Here is a 14588-nt window from a genome sequence, read left to right as displayed (position 1 = left end):
GAATACAGCAGATCATCACAATGGAACAAAATTGTTCCTTAAAGCCTCAGTTAAAACAAAAAAATCAATCTAGCACTAGGCATAGAATATGTACTTAAACTTTCTGACATAGCTGGAGAGCAATTTAACTTCACAAAAGAAAATTTAAAATGCCATTCTATTTGGTTCATTAACTTTAAAAAGTAGTTTTAATTAAAATGCCATCAAGTGCTATATTACAGCAATTTATTCTCAAACTACAATTAAATGAAAGTATTCGGGTTAATCAAAGGAATAAGAAAAGGTGAGGGTGCAATTTAGAAAGAAAAGCATTATGTATTTTTCCTACTTAAAAGTGATTCATAAGACTTACGAGTAATTAATTACGCCAGATGTTATTGGGGAAAAGAAAAAGTGACAATCAGACAACACAAAGTGTGTGTGAGATGCATAAGGTAACCAGGTGTGGGATGCAGGTGTCTTTAGTAGGTAGGGCCTCTTCACATGATCCTTCAGCTTAGATACTTCCAAATCTAAAAACCTCTTTGGGTTTCTAGTAAGCAGGCCGGGCGTGGTGTCTCATGCCTATAATCCCAGCACTTTGGGAGGCCGAGGCAGGCGGATCACAAGGTCAAGAGATCAAGACCATCCTGGCCAACATGGTGAAACCCCGTCTCTACTAAAAATACAAAAATTAGCTGGGCGTGGTGGTGGGCACCTGTAGTCCCAGCTACTCGGGAGGCTGAGGCAGGAGAATGGCTTGACCCCAGGAGATGAAAGTTGCAGTGAGACGAGATTGTGTGCCACTGCACTCCAGCCTGGGCGACAGAGTGAGACTCCATCTCAAAACAAAAAAGAGGAGCAAGTTCAGGGGCACTTTTAACAGACACAAGCCCAGTTTAGAAGAAACCCTTAGAATAAAAAAGAGCACACAGGGAATAGGTAAATGGGAAAAGCTAACACTGAGAGCCTTTAAACCAAAACCTGGTGGCAAGTGACCCTGCAGAATTTCCTAATCGCTTCCTTTAATCCTCTTCTAACTGCAGTTGTGCCAGATTGTAACACGTTTACTTTTCAATACCTGAATTTGAGACGCTGGAAATGCTGATTATTCCTTACGAAGGCTTCAGGGTTTAAAATTCACTTAATACAGCCTAACAGCAAAACTTGGGAGGAAATCAGCTCAGCTGACATAACCAAAGATAATAAAGGAAAAACCAACCAAGTTAACTGCTGAATCAGTGTCAGTTAAAACAAAAATGGAAAATTTAAAGAGTCTTCTCAAGCAGGGTCTCACTTGTGCCCAGAAGTCACTGAAATTGGTGTGGACATTGTTGATGCAATGATTTTGAAGAGAGGAGGCACCATGATTGATTTGGGTGGTGGATTCAGAGAAGCAGGGTACTCTGAAATGAGCAGGATATTAGCACATGGTGAAGAAATGTCCTGCTTTTTGTGATCATCTAAGCAAGGCTGTTTTTAACACATAAATACACGGTTTTTCTCTTTTGCCCAGTTTTAACACCACTGATCTTTCCACAAATCCAACAACCATGTTAATCAAAGAAAGACAGTGTTTGGTTTTCTTTGGAACTTTACAAGAGCTGTTTTCCCTTTCAAAATATCACATGACCACAATAAAACCATTCTCAATACTTGCATCACCAAGATGCCACATGACCAGGCTACAGTTGTAGTTGCTATATTCACAATAGTTTTATATATATGACCAGCATCTGAATATCTAATTTTTTCACCTACAATAGATGTATTTAGGCATTTATAGACTGAAAAACATTTTATCATAAATCACCTTTGTCTCCAACTTACAATGTAGCATATAATTTTTATGTACACATATAAATTATATGCAAAGGTAGATTAAACTACGTATGCATTTTAGTTCAGGATCATAAAGCAGGTGTCATAAAATTTGTGTTATATCATTGGAGTGCTGCATCTCTTAGAACTGAGAGCTACTGCTCCAAGTCATACATTTCACATGGTGTTAACCCTAAAAAGAATTCCTTACAAATATTTCCTCTACATTTTACTCCTTGCAATACTGTTGGAAAATGTACACCAGAGCCTATGATTTGGTGAACATGTGCCAGAAACTGACAGCTGCCTCCCCAAAGTCCACTTGCCCCTCCTTGATAGCCAAACCCCTACAGTCAGAAACAGCAACACTCCAGCTGCAGTGCCACATTTCCCAGCCTTGCTTACATATATGAGTGGCCAATATACAAAAGTAAAAAATGTGAATGGGAATTCCAGGAAAGCTGTTTAGGGGCTAAGCTGGCAGGTATGCTCATCCCCTTGTCCCTTCCTCCTCCTTGCCGCCAAGAACTTGAATGAGATGGCTGGAGCTTTAGCAGTTATTGATGACTCTGAGGCAATCTTAAGAACAGCAGCCTACCTGCTAAAAAAGGCAACACAGAAAGACAGAAGGATCCAGAGATCCTCTTACTAATAGAGCTACCACACTAGCCCTGGAATGACAGCCTTTGGATTTCTTTTACACAGGGAGAAAGCCAATTTCCATCTTAAGCCATTGTTTTGCAACTTAAACCACCAATGCAAAAGGACAAGATGAGTTCCCAGCCCTCAGCAAGTTTCCAAAACTCATCCCTGTGACACCATTAATATTCTTCTACTGAGAATGGAGTACTCTAAGCAACAACATTCCATGCAATCTTTCTTTCCTTGAGTATCTCTGCAACTGTTTAACAGATCTCCATGCCAGAGATCATGACTGGATTTCGAAGGACACACTTGCTCATGGCAGTGGAGGGGTAGTGGGAAATGTCTGCTGAGGAAGTCAATACACAAATACCTTAACATAAAACAACTCATTAAGGAAAGCTCCACCTTCTGAGAATTCATAAGCAGGAATTAATGTGTCTGTTGGTCCCACCACTGGTACTGTCATTTACTGATAGTGACAGCGGCAGTAAAGACCCTGGGCGAGAAAACACCTCTTGTACCCACTTTAAAACCAGACAGCATGGAACTCCAAATCCATGTTCAAAAACAGCATTTCGCCAATAAACCTTTCCAAATATGATTCTATATTATTTCAGTACAAGTTTTGTAGATTTGGCAATTAAAAAGTATGATTTAAGCACATAAAGGATGGCATATATAGTTTTCACTTTTGGCAAAATGTCTTAGTCTTTGTAATTACAGTAATATTATGTGGAAACAATATGCTACAATTTTATGAAGACTGCTGTTCTGTTGTATAGAGATAATAATTTTTAAATGGTACAGAATAACCAGGAGAAAATTAATGAAAGAAGAGACTGTATAGAGCAGACAAAAAAATTCATATAAAATGTAAGTGCTAAAACAAGTAATGTAAGTTTATGGCACGTAGTGTAGTTCTACAGTTTCTTAACTACGGAACCAGGTGAGTGCATTTACTTCAGTTATACATTTTGTTTAAAACGCTGTTTTTAGCTTCCAGGCACTGAAACTCTGAGCCACAAAGAGACAACAGCTGCAAAAAGAAAATCAACCTTATTAAATAGCAGGACTTTCCTATAATAATTTTTGAACCAATCAGATCAGCTCATTTTTCAGTCTGCTCTTTGTTTTTCTTGGAATACACAGCTGGGGAACTTGAAGGGCAATCAAAGTTACATGTTACAAAGATTAACATTTTATAAAGAGAAACTAAAATGCTCTGATATCCAAATGAGTTCAGAAAAATGCAAGTACTAACTAAAGCAGAAAAAGTAATTAAAGGTAAGTTTAAAATTTTACCATATCAAAGATATGTTTGTTCCTAATATTTAAAAGGTAGTGTAACTATTTAAAATGTAGAACAATGGGCTGCTTCTTGAATATTTACTGTTCATCAGAACTGCACATAGACTTGTAACTTGGATTTCTGCATGTCACCCTTAAAAAGAGCCATAAAACTTCAGAGATTTGCCTATTCTTGTTTCTGGTACTGGGATCTCTATACGTTTCCTGTAAAATCAGATAAGGGCTGAGCGTTTCCGGCAGGAATATTCTTCACCTGCACAAGGGATGAACGTGGCTCTGACCTAAGGAAAGACAATAGCATCTAGACATTCTTGCTTACCACTGCAAAAGCAGCAACTGCCCAAAGACCAAATAAAGATGAGTGACAGCATATCAATTAGGTCCAAACGCAGTGTTTTAGATCTAAAAAGTGCTAGAAAATGGCATTCCCAAGATACAACAAAAACAGGCAAAATACACCAAGACATTTAGCCTGTAATAAAGAAAGTGTTCCTTCAAAACTTTTATGAAATGAATTGCACTATTTCTGCTGACTCAAAGCCAACACTGTCTTAATTCTTTTTCAGGCTTAGCTCGCCACGGCCTGCAAAGCACAGACCTCCACACGAAGCCTGGGAATGATTTCACTCTCCTCTCCAACTCTTGCTGAACTTATTCTCATATCAAGGTTCTAATAAAGCAGAAAAGAATGAAAAGGGGTCAGCAGGTAACCACCCAGCTTATTCTGCAGCAACAGTTGACATTCCTTGGCCAAACAATTGAACCCTTCTGAGTAAGGAGGTTCCAATCTGTCTTCAGATGGCTACATAAGATGCTCCTACCAACAGTGCAGGTCAATTACCTCCTGAAAGGTCATGTGTGTTCCCAACGACAGATACTTTCCCATGCTTCAGGGAGAACACAGAGAAAGCTGGTTCCTTCTCCAGGCAAAGTTCTTATTGGATGGACCTCCAAATGATGATTTCTATTTCTTTCAGCTATTCAGTTTCTTATTCAAAACCAGATCAGTTTACCTTGGTTTGACTCTCTGACACCTGTAAACCTGGGATTATCAGAAAGGAAAAACCAAAATAAGACCAAAACAGGAAACGTCTGGAGCAGCCCAGTTGGCGTGAGTCAGTTCCATGTGCCTGACATGCGTGTTCCATAGGCTGCACCTGGGCTCTACTTTTGTTGCTCTTATATTTCAAGTGCTTGCAAGGCCTCAAGCTGAGTTTGGGGTGAGAAGAAGACAGCTGTCATATGGGCTGTTGGCTCTGATACTATGGCAGATGCTGACTACAGCACTGCATGTCACTACAGCAACACTGCGATCTTTAATGAGGCTTTATACAACTGTGATAGAAGTGACAGCTGGGCGCGGTGGCTCACGCCTGTAATCTCAGCACTTTGGGAGGCCGAGGTGGGCGGATCACTTGAAGTCAGGAGTTCAAGACCAACCTGGCCAACATGGCAAAACTCTGTCTCTACTAAAAATATAAAAATTAGCCGGGCCTGGTGGCATACACCTGTAATCCCAGCTGCTCAGGAGGCTAAGGCACAAGAATCGCTTGAACCCAGGAGGCAGAGGTTGCAGTGAGCCTAAATCGCACCACTGCATTCCAGCCTGGGCAACAGAAGAAGACTCCACTCCGCCAAAAAAGAAGTGACTCTACCGCAAGGGAACTGAGCTTCCACACACGTCACGGAGAGGTGGTTTTTTGGTTTTAAGAAGTTTCCTATCCAGGTGACTCATTTTGCTGTGTGTTTTCATCTTAGGCTAATAGCACTGACCCTGCCATCACCCACTGATACAGTGCCTTTAAACAGGAGCTCAACCAGCTTTGCAGGCAGTAAATCAGTCATTCCCATGAGGCCCTGTTGAGGCACACACTAAGTTGGCACATTTGTTAAACTGAGAAATGGATGCAGAATCTAAGCCCTGAAGTCACATGAGATCCAGCAGGCCAACGCCCCATGGCACTTCGCCTTGCTTGTGCTCCGTGGCTGCAGCAGTGGCCCTTTGGTGGATGTGTGGCTGCTTACTATGCAGTCTCACCTTGCAATCCAAACACCTGGCATTGAGGCTTGTGAGGCAACACAGGCACACTGAGATGAAAATCATTTTTATAAATTCAGTTTGTTGAAAAACTGGTAGCTGAGTTGGCTTACTTAAAATGTTAAAAATGACTACAACTTATCTCCAACGTTTACACTGCTTCACTCTCTTGTGATCAACTGAAGCCAACAAGATTAGCTCAGACCTGGCAAGCTGAAGCAAGTGAGTGTTCAGGAGGCCCAGGTGCATTCCTGTTGCTAAAGCACAAACAGGAGTGACAAGGGCAGGTCTAATTAAAGCACAGCAGAGCAGGTGCTTGCATCTTGGAGGAAAAATGCTGGGAAAGTTTCCGAAAGCAAATTTATATGATCAGAGACTAGAAACTATAAACCCTGTTCAAAGAAAAAAAATTGTAGAGAAAATGAAGAGAGGAGGAGAGAAGAAAGGGAATAAGGAAGGACAGGAAGAGAGAGGCAAGGAAAAGGAAATAAAAAAAGCAAAGCAAGCCCTGCTTATAAGTACTCCTAACCCCACATGACCTGGCATCCAGTTCAATGTCTAGCACTTAGCAGGGGCTCCATATCTGTGAGATGGACACCTCCTCAGCAGACCCCCAGCTCTTCAGAGCAAGCTCAGGAGTGCTGCTCAGCATGTGATCTGTGTACCATTGGCATCAGTCACTGCAGCACTAGGGAAGGCCTCTGAAAATGGAGATTCACTATCTCTGGGGTAGAGTACTGCTGCATTTTAAACCAAGACACTCAAGTCTGCAAACCACTGATTTAGGAATATAAAATAAAAATCACTTACAAAACAAAAGCAGTCCTTCCCTTCCCACCTTCCTGACACCTTCCCTCTTGGCATGAAGAAAATGAGGAAGTGAGGGGTGGAGGTGCCAAAAGAGGTGTCCCTGTGCCAGGTTAAGGGAGTGGGTGGTAGGAGTTGGAGGTGGAGAACCCAGACAGAATGGTTGGGAAATGGAGCAAATACACCAAGTGAACAAGTAAGTTAATACATTAAGGAAAATAGAAGCCAGGTTTCTTGCTGCCTGAGAATAGATTAACAAACTTAGAAAGGGAAAGGATGGAAAGAACCCTGAGGTATTGGATTCGAAATGTACAAACACATGTATTTTTAATACAGATAGACACAGATAGATACAGCAGTAATTTTATATGGATGTGTATGTGCATGTGTAGATAAATGTGTGGATGGGTGGGTGGGTGGATAAGTGGTGGGTAGATAGATAAATGAATGAGTGGCTGGGTGACTGCGTGGGTGGATGGATGGTTGGGTGATGAGGTGGAGATGGACAGTTGGGTGACTGGGTGTATGGATAGGTGGTTGGGTGATTGGGTGGATGGACAGATGGACTAGACAGATGTGGATGGGTGGTTGGGTGACTGAGTCAATGGATGGGCAACTGAGTGATACGGCAGATGGATGGATATGGGTAGATGGGTAGATGATAATTGTAGGTGGATGGCTGTAGGATGGGTGGTTGGGTGGTTGGTTGGATAGATGAATGGATGGGTAATTGGATGGATGGATGGATGGATGGGTGGATGGATGGATGGATGGATGGACAAATGAATGGGTGGTTGGGTGATTAGGAGAATGAATGGATGGATGGATGGATGGATGATGAATGGGTGGCTGGGTGACTGGTTGGATGAATGGATGAATGAACGCATTAATGAATGAATGATTGGATAAATGGACAGATGAATGGGTGGTTGGGTGACTAGGTGGATGGATGGATAAATGGATGGAGGTTGGGAGGGTGGATGGATGGACGGATGGGTGGCTGGGTAATTGGTTGGATGGAAGAATGGATGGGTGATTGGATAAATAGAGGGATGGATGGTTGGATGGAAGGATGGATGGTTGGATGGAAGAATGGATGGGTGACTGAATGGATGGATGGATGGACAGATGAATGGGTGGTTGGGTGTGTGGGTGGATGGATGGATGGATGGATCGATATAGATGGATGAATGGATGAGTGGTTGGGTGATTGGGTAGATGGATGGGTGGTCGGGTGGATGAACAACGGGTGGTTAGGTGGACAGATGGATGCAGAGATAGACGGATGGGTGAATGGATGGCATTCATATGTTTCCTAAGTCTGTCTGCTAAGAGGGTCTAGAAGCAGTGACACCTCACAAACAAACAAAACTCTGAGAACCCAGGTCTTTAAAATTCTAAACACCATACAATACTGTAAGGAACCATCCCACTTAGTGAGACGAGTGATCCCAGGGTAGGCAGGGAAAGTACAAAATGAGCTGGGAACAAGTGCTCAAAGGACAATAAGGACATATCAAAAAGACACAGAAAAAAGCTCCTGCTGGCCAAGTCTGAACAATTTAGGAATCAAAAGAGTATCAAATTATAACCGACTGATATAGTAAGATCTCATACCTTCATACTGATATAAACAAACAAAAGAGAAAGGAAATACAGCTCATTCTTATGGTAGAAAGCCACCTAATAAATACAGAAGGAATAATGGAAATAGGTGATCATCATCACAGTGGTGGCTGCTATGGGCAGAAATCCTCAGTGGAAACTACGGCTGTGAGAAGTCTGATGAGAAACAGAGACTGGTATTCTATTAGAGTAGCTGCCCACAAAATGTGCAGCAAAGACTAATTTTTTAAATGGTGACTGTGCATTGGAGAAACCCTGCAGACACCAATCTGACCAAGTGGCCAAGATGAACACTACTCATAGCCGGAGAGGTCAGTATCCTCTGTCCACTGTGATGACACCCAGAGAAGGACATGCACTGCCAAAAAGGCACAGCCTGAGTCAGCCCACGAGAACTGGGGGGCAACCAGAAGTAGAGGGCCATCTAAAGAATGAAAGGCCTGTACTCTTTAAGTATGTCAAAGACATAAAGGCAGAGAAAGACTAAAGAATATTCCATTTTAAAGGAGACTGATTGATAAGACATGGCAATTAAATGTAGCGCACATTGCTGGACAGTGCCCCAGACCAGAAGAGAAAGGGGCATCATTGGAACACTTGGGGAAATAGGATCAGTGGCTGTGGAGATGATGGTCATGTTGTATCAATGGTGCTTTGCTGACTGGAGAGAGAGGCAGTGGGGAGAGAGGGTGGAGCAATGTAGTGAAATTCTACAACTTGGAAAATCTTGGTCGAGGCAATGTGGGAGTTCTCTGTGCTATTCTACCACTTTCCTGTAGCCCTGAAACTATTTCAAAATGTAAATAATTTAAGAGGCAAAATAATTCATTCTGTTCTACTGAAAATCCTTTCAGTTCATCCAGTTCAAATTACTGTCTCCTTGAGTTTACAGCTCAGTTGCAAACATGTTCTTAGGCTAAAATTCCATCTAAGACCTCAGTTTGAGAGGCTGTTTAACTTCCTATCAAATTATTTTGAGATACTGGTACCAATGTAAATCAAATAAAACTATACCACAGGTAAACATAAGTTCCTGTGTCAAGATGCCCCATTTTTATAGAATGCACTGGTAACAATTAGGAGATTCTGTATTTAACGAAAACTGCCGAGAGCAACAAGCAGACTGAAAGAGCCAGCTTGGCTGGAGGATGACACTGGCTGGGTCAAGGTGACTCTGATTTAAGTTATGCACAAAGACTGTATTCCCAGGGTCTGCCAATCACCTGGTAAATGAAGGCTATTCAATCCCATCTTGGTTTGGCAAGCTGGCTGCAAGCCCACCACTGCATTCAAAGAACAGCTCCAAAGCAAGAGATTCATATAAGCAGATGAGTGGAGGCCTCATTACATGTGTGAGTAACAGGGTCATTCACTTTCTGTGTTATAGGTCAAAATTAGACAATGCATAGAGATGGCACATCACGGGAAAGAACTTGATGGTTTTTAGAAGTGACATAATCCTCATGAGCCAATGTGATTAAAAAAATTATAAATGTGTTCAATTTTCAGTTTTACTATAGAAAAGGCTATCACTTATTTAAATAGTTTCTAACAGACTAGACAACCAAATTAGTTAAGAAACATTGGTGCAAAATTAAGAAACAATACAGAGTTGACTTTCTTAATTCCATAGCCAACACGAAATGCTACTTGAAAAAACTGTATCTTATTAGGCAAAGGTGGCTAGAGAAACAAATACCAACTGACACGGGAAAGAGAAGGACTGCCCACATTCTGAAGCAAATATACAGTTAGACATCACGTGGTATCAGGGACACATTTTGAGAAATGAATCATTAGGCAATTTCGTCCTTGTGTGAACATCACAATGTAGACTTTCACAAAGCTAGACGATGCAGCCTACTGCACACCTAGGCTATAGGAAGCAGCCCACTGCTCCAGGCTACAAACCTGTACAGCATGTTACTGTACTGAATACTGTAGGCAACTGTACCACAATGCTAAGTATTTGTGTATCTAAACATAGAAAAAGTACAGTAAAATACAATATTATAATCTTATAGGACCACTGTCTTATTTGCAGTCAGTCATTGACCAAAACATCTTTATGAGACACAAAACTGAAGCAGCAAATCACATGTCCATTTAATTCGCTCATGGACACTAGGATGTCAAGACAGCCAGGCCCAAGGATATGAGAGTGACAGCTGGGCAGTGAAGCACAACAGGAAATATCAGAATGAAATGCAAATGGCCACTTTCTTCCCAACAACTTAGACAAGTTTGGATGTGTTTGGATCAAGATTTAGATTTAAACACAGAAAGCATTTATTAAACATCTACACTGTCCAGCACTCTTCCAGGTGCTGTGAAACTCTTACAGAAGCCTTGCGATAATCTTTCATATTAAGATAGAACACTGTAATATAGATGCTTCTTACTCAGGGAGAAAACCTTGCAGAAAAGTAAGGACACAGAATTCCTCTCTACGCCCCTCGCCTTCACCTCCAGGAACGTAACTATTATCACAAAGGTAGGCTGGTCTCAAGGGCCAGATGAACAAGGCATGGGCAAGGGTGGTACTCGTCAACCCATCTAAAGTTGCATCATCAAGCAGCTACCACGTGGTATGGCACAGAGGCCGCAGAGGGTGGTGACTGAGAACATGCAGCATGCCTGCCTGGGCTAACCCTGCTCCACTAGCTGCTGACCTGGCGCAGTCATTTATCTCTGTGACTCATTTTCTTCATTTGTAACAGCAGGGACAGATACAGTATGTGAGCATTAAGTCAGTCATTACATAAAGTCCTTACAACACAGTCTGGCATAGAAGGTGGCAGAAAATAAAACAGGGATTCACTAAGTAAATAACGTAATACACCCTAAAGTAATAAAGAAAATGTTACACTTAGATTTCTAAAATAGACACATGTGTGCCTTGCAATCTAGCCCATCTTCTCTAAAAGGTTTCATTTGGGAAGATTAAATTGAGTTTGACTAGACTGAAGAGCACACAAAATACACATTTCTTAAATACATGTAGAAAAAAAGACTAGGTTTTCCTTGACTGTAGCAGCTGAGCATATAAGCGCTCTATCGGAAAGGCTACTGCCTGCACACCATTCTGCTTCCCCTACTGCCCCACCCCACCCCCCACACACGCAGGGGTTCAAATGCTAAACAATTAAACTGCAGTCTAACTCGAAATCTATAAACTTTTTCTGGGCTACCCAAAACTTTTTTTTTCTAGCTTCCGGTGTACTATGATGCAAAAATGATGCTGCTTTGCAATGTAAGTAAAATTGGCCACTTACCTCAGAATAAGCAAGAGTGATATGTTCATATATTCCCTGGTGGTGATGAATGGCATCTTCTAGGTCCTGCAGCTCTGAGGGAAGGTCTACCTCACCGCAAGCTTTACACCATGAATCCACGTTGCTCATATACTTGGAAGGTTAAAAAAAGATTATTTCTATCAATGACAATTTATATTGAGAAGTGGACATTTTTTAACATGGTTTTGAAAATTAGGGGACTTGAGGGAGATCCTACGAATTTAACATGGTTGACTCTCCATCTCAAATGGCATCCTCAACTCACATGAGACTCCTGGACTCCAATCCCAGAGTGAGTTCCAGCAGGACTGGGGTGAGTCTGAGGAATCTGCATTTCAGATGAATGCCTCAACTGACTGCTGCCCAGGTCTGGGTGTGCCCCTAGAGCAATGCAACCCTGTTTTGGGCATTCTAGTAAATTCTCCCAGTCCACCTTTGAATCCACGTTTCTAACTGCCCTGCACTCCTAGCAAGGGAGGACAGAAAGATGACTCCTCCACGTGCCCCTTAACTAGGGCTCAACAGCAGGATGCTCCTTCTCCTTGCAGCTACACGTCAGCCTTACTCCTTTCCTTTTACATTGAGATGTAATGAAAAAGTTCCAGTATCTAAAAATCATTTATCTGAAATAAGGAAGAGCAGCCAGTCCATTCCGCTACTGTTTCAAAGGAAATTGATACCAGAATTAAAAGGAGACCAAGAAAAAGGGGCCTGAACTTCTCTGTGAATCTTAGGAAAGGCTTAAGGAGGCAGGGGCATCATTCCCATCCTTCCCAATTTGCACGGAAATGAGAAAAGCCTGAGCCATGCGAACAGCCCTGAGGCTGCCATCCCAACCCTGGCTCAATCTCCTCCACTGCCACCCTCCATCTCTAGGATCATCAACAGTCCTGCAGCAGCCATCCCAATCCTGGCTCAATCTCCTCCACTGCCACCCTCCATCTCCAGGATCATCAATTCCTGCAGCTGCCATCCCAATCCTGGTTCAATCTCCTCCACTGCCACCCTCCATCTCCACGATCATCAACAGTCCTGTGGCAGCCATCCCAATCCTGGCTCAATCTCCTCCACTGCCACCCTCCATCTCCAGGATCATCAACAGTCCTGCAGCAGCCATCCCAATCCTGGCTCAATCTCCTCCACTGCCACCCTCCATCTCCAGGATCATCAATTCCTGCGGCAGCCATCCCAATCCTGGTTCAATCTCCTCCACTGCCACCCTCCATCTCCAGGATCATCAACAGTCCTGCAGCAGCCATCCCAATCCTGGCTCAATCTCCTCCACTGCCACCCTCCATCTCCAGGATCATCAATTCCTGCGGCAGCCATCCCAATCCTGGCTCAATCTCCTCCACTGCCACCCTCCATCTCCAGGATCATCAATTCCTGCAGCAGCCATCCCAGTCCCGGCTCAATCTCCTCCACTGCCACCCTCCATCTCCAGGATCATCAACGGTCCTGCGGCAGCCATCCCAATCCTGGCTCAATCTCCTCCACTGCCACCCTCCATCTCCAGGATCATCAACAGTCCTGCGGCAGCCATCCCAACCCTGGCTCAATCTCCTCCACTGACACCCTCCATCTCCAGGATCATCAACAGCTGAGAAATCACTGCCAAATTTCCTAGGGAGATCCTATCGAAATCCATCACAGTTAAGAGTGAAAGGCAAGTGCGGAAGGCCCAATTAAAAAAGCTAATTCAATTAAGCCAAACAGACATCAACACATTTCCCTCGGTTTTAACCTCTTTACTCCTGTTCCTCACACATCTTTTAACTTAGCAGGGAATGCAGAGGAAATGCATTTTGAAATGCAATACTCGACTGACCAGAAAGAAATGTGCTATAATTCCCTTAAAATATAGTAAGAACAAACTCCCAGTTTATTTTTAGGACATTAAAATAGACAAGTCACCCAAATAATAACTGTTTATGGAAATCCTTTTATTGTTGAGTGCAGAAAAATATCTATGCAGACCTCAGGGCTTGAAGCCAATTCATATGGCATTAAGTGTCAACTGAGTATTTCTTGGGTGTCATGTTCTATAAATGTCAATTTGGTCAGGTCAGATGATTGTCAGTATTTTTGAGCTCTATTTCACTCTATCATCTTCCCGTATTGCATTTAATACCAATTATTAAATTATTGTGTTTTTCAAACACAAATTGATTGAGGTTAACCATCATCATTAATAAATCATCAGGTCTAAGTCAGCAATTAAGCGCTCCTGGACAATGGCCACTGCAGAACACCCAAAACCAAGAGGAGTTGCAACGTATTCTTAAGATCAAAACGCTTCTGACAGAACATGGTGGAAACACATTTCAGTTATATAATACTTCATAATGTAATGAACAGAAGCATCAGATTAACATATCACTGTATCAAAATCATTAAAGTATATTGGACTCCAATTTTTGAAGCAACAACCAATAAAGAAAAAACATTCAAGAAGTTTTACATATTCCTGTAATTAGAACTAACTTATAATTTCTTAAAGTATCCTGAGAGGGCACTGATTATACTTCTCTGAAAACATATAGCCAGGGAAGGATGGTGTGCTACATGAAAACCTTGTGGACAAAGGATTCTGCCCTTTTTCTGGGTTAATAACAGCCCATGATAGAAATAATCCTAGCTATGGTTTTACAGAGGGTTTTGCACAGCATCATTTTTCTGTTCTTTATTTCTAAGACACAACCCTAGACTCCACAGACCAAGCTCTAGGCCTGATTGTTTTCCGAAAGGCTGAACGCCCACAGGGTCTGAAACCAACAGCACCAGCACAGCAATCCCCATTCCGAGATGCATGGAACAGGGAACAGGGTGTCAACAGATACTCCACAAAGAAAAAGCATCCTGAGGTCAAGTTTGGTGTCGAAATTCAACAGGCACCTTCATAACAGAACCTCTTAGAAAAGCTTCTAATATGACAATGATATCATACGAGGGGGGACCTGGTACTTCCCTCACTCTGATACACATACACACACATATGTGCTACCATCCTGAGTAACCCAGGTTGGGACTGCAGTGCTGGGGGAACATGTCTAGCACAGAGCCTGACA

General features: G+C 42.4%; 1 protein-coding gene across 10 annotated transcripts in view; it reads right to left on the bottom strand.

Moving 5' to 3' along the window:
- The window catches only part of TRIO (trio Rho guanine nucleotide exchange factor), a 366740-nt gene that overhangs the window by 194729 nt on the left and 157423 nt on the right, over positions 1 to 14588 (bottom strand). For 9 of the 10 annotated variants that reach the window (XM_016952961.4, XM_063811100.1, XM_016952967.4 and 6 more), the window contains one exon: positions 11500 to 11631. In XM_016952961.4, coding sequence (XP_016808450.1) covers positions 11500 to 11631 — 132 coding nt within the window. Of the gene's footprint in view, positions 1 to 4594; positions 4739 to 11499; positions 11632 to 14588 lie in introns of those variants that run through there. The other variant, XM_016952965.4, reaches the window with a different exon arrangement.

The sequence above is a fragment of the Pan troglodytes genome, chromosome 4, assembly GCF_028858775.2.
Source record: "Pan troglodytes isolate AG18354 chromosome 4, NHGRI_mPanTro3-v2.0_pri, whole genome shotgun sequence".
NCBI classification, from domain to species: domain Eukaryota; kingdom Metazoa; phylum Chordata; class Mammalia; order Primates; family Hominidae; genus Pan; species Pan troglodytes.
Note: the sequence above shows the minus strand (reverse complement) of the source record. Positions and strands in the feature narration are given on the sequence as shown.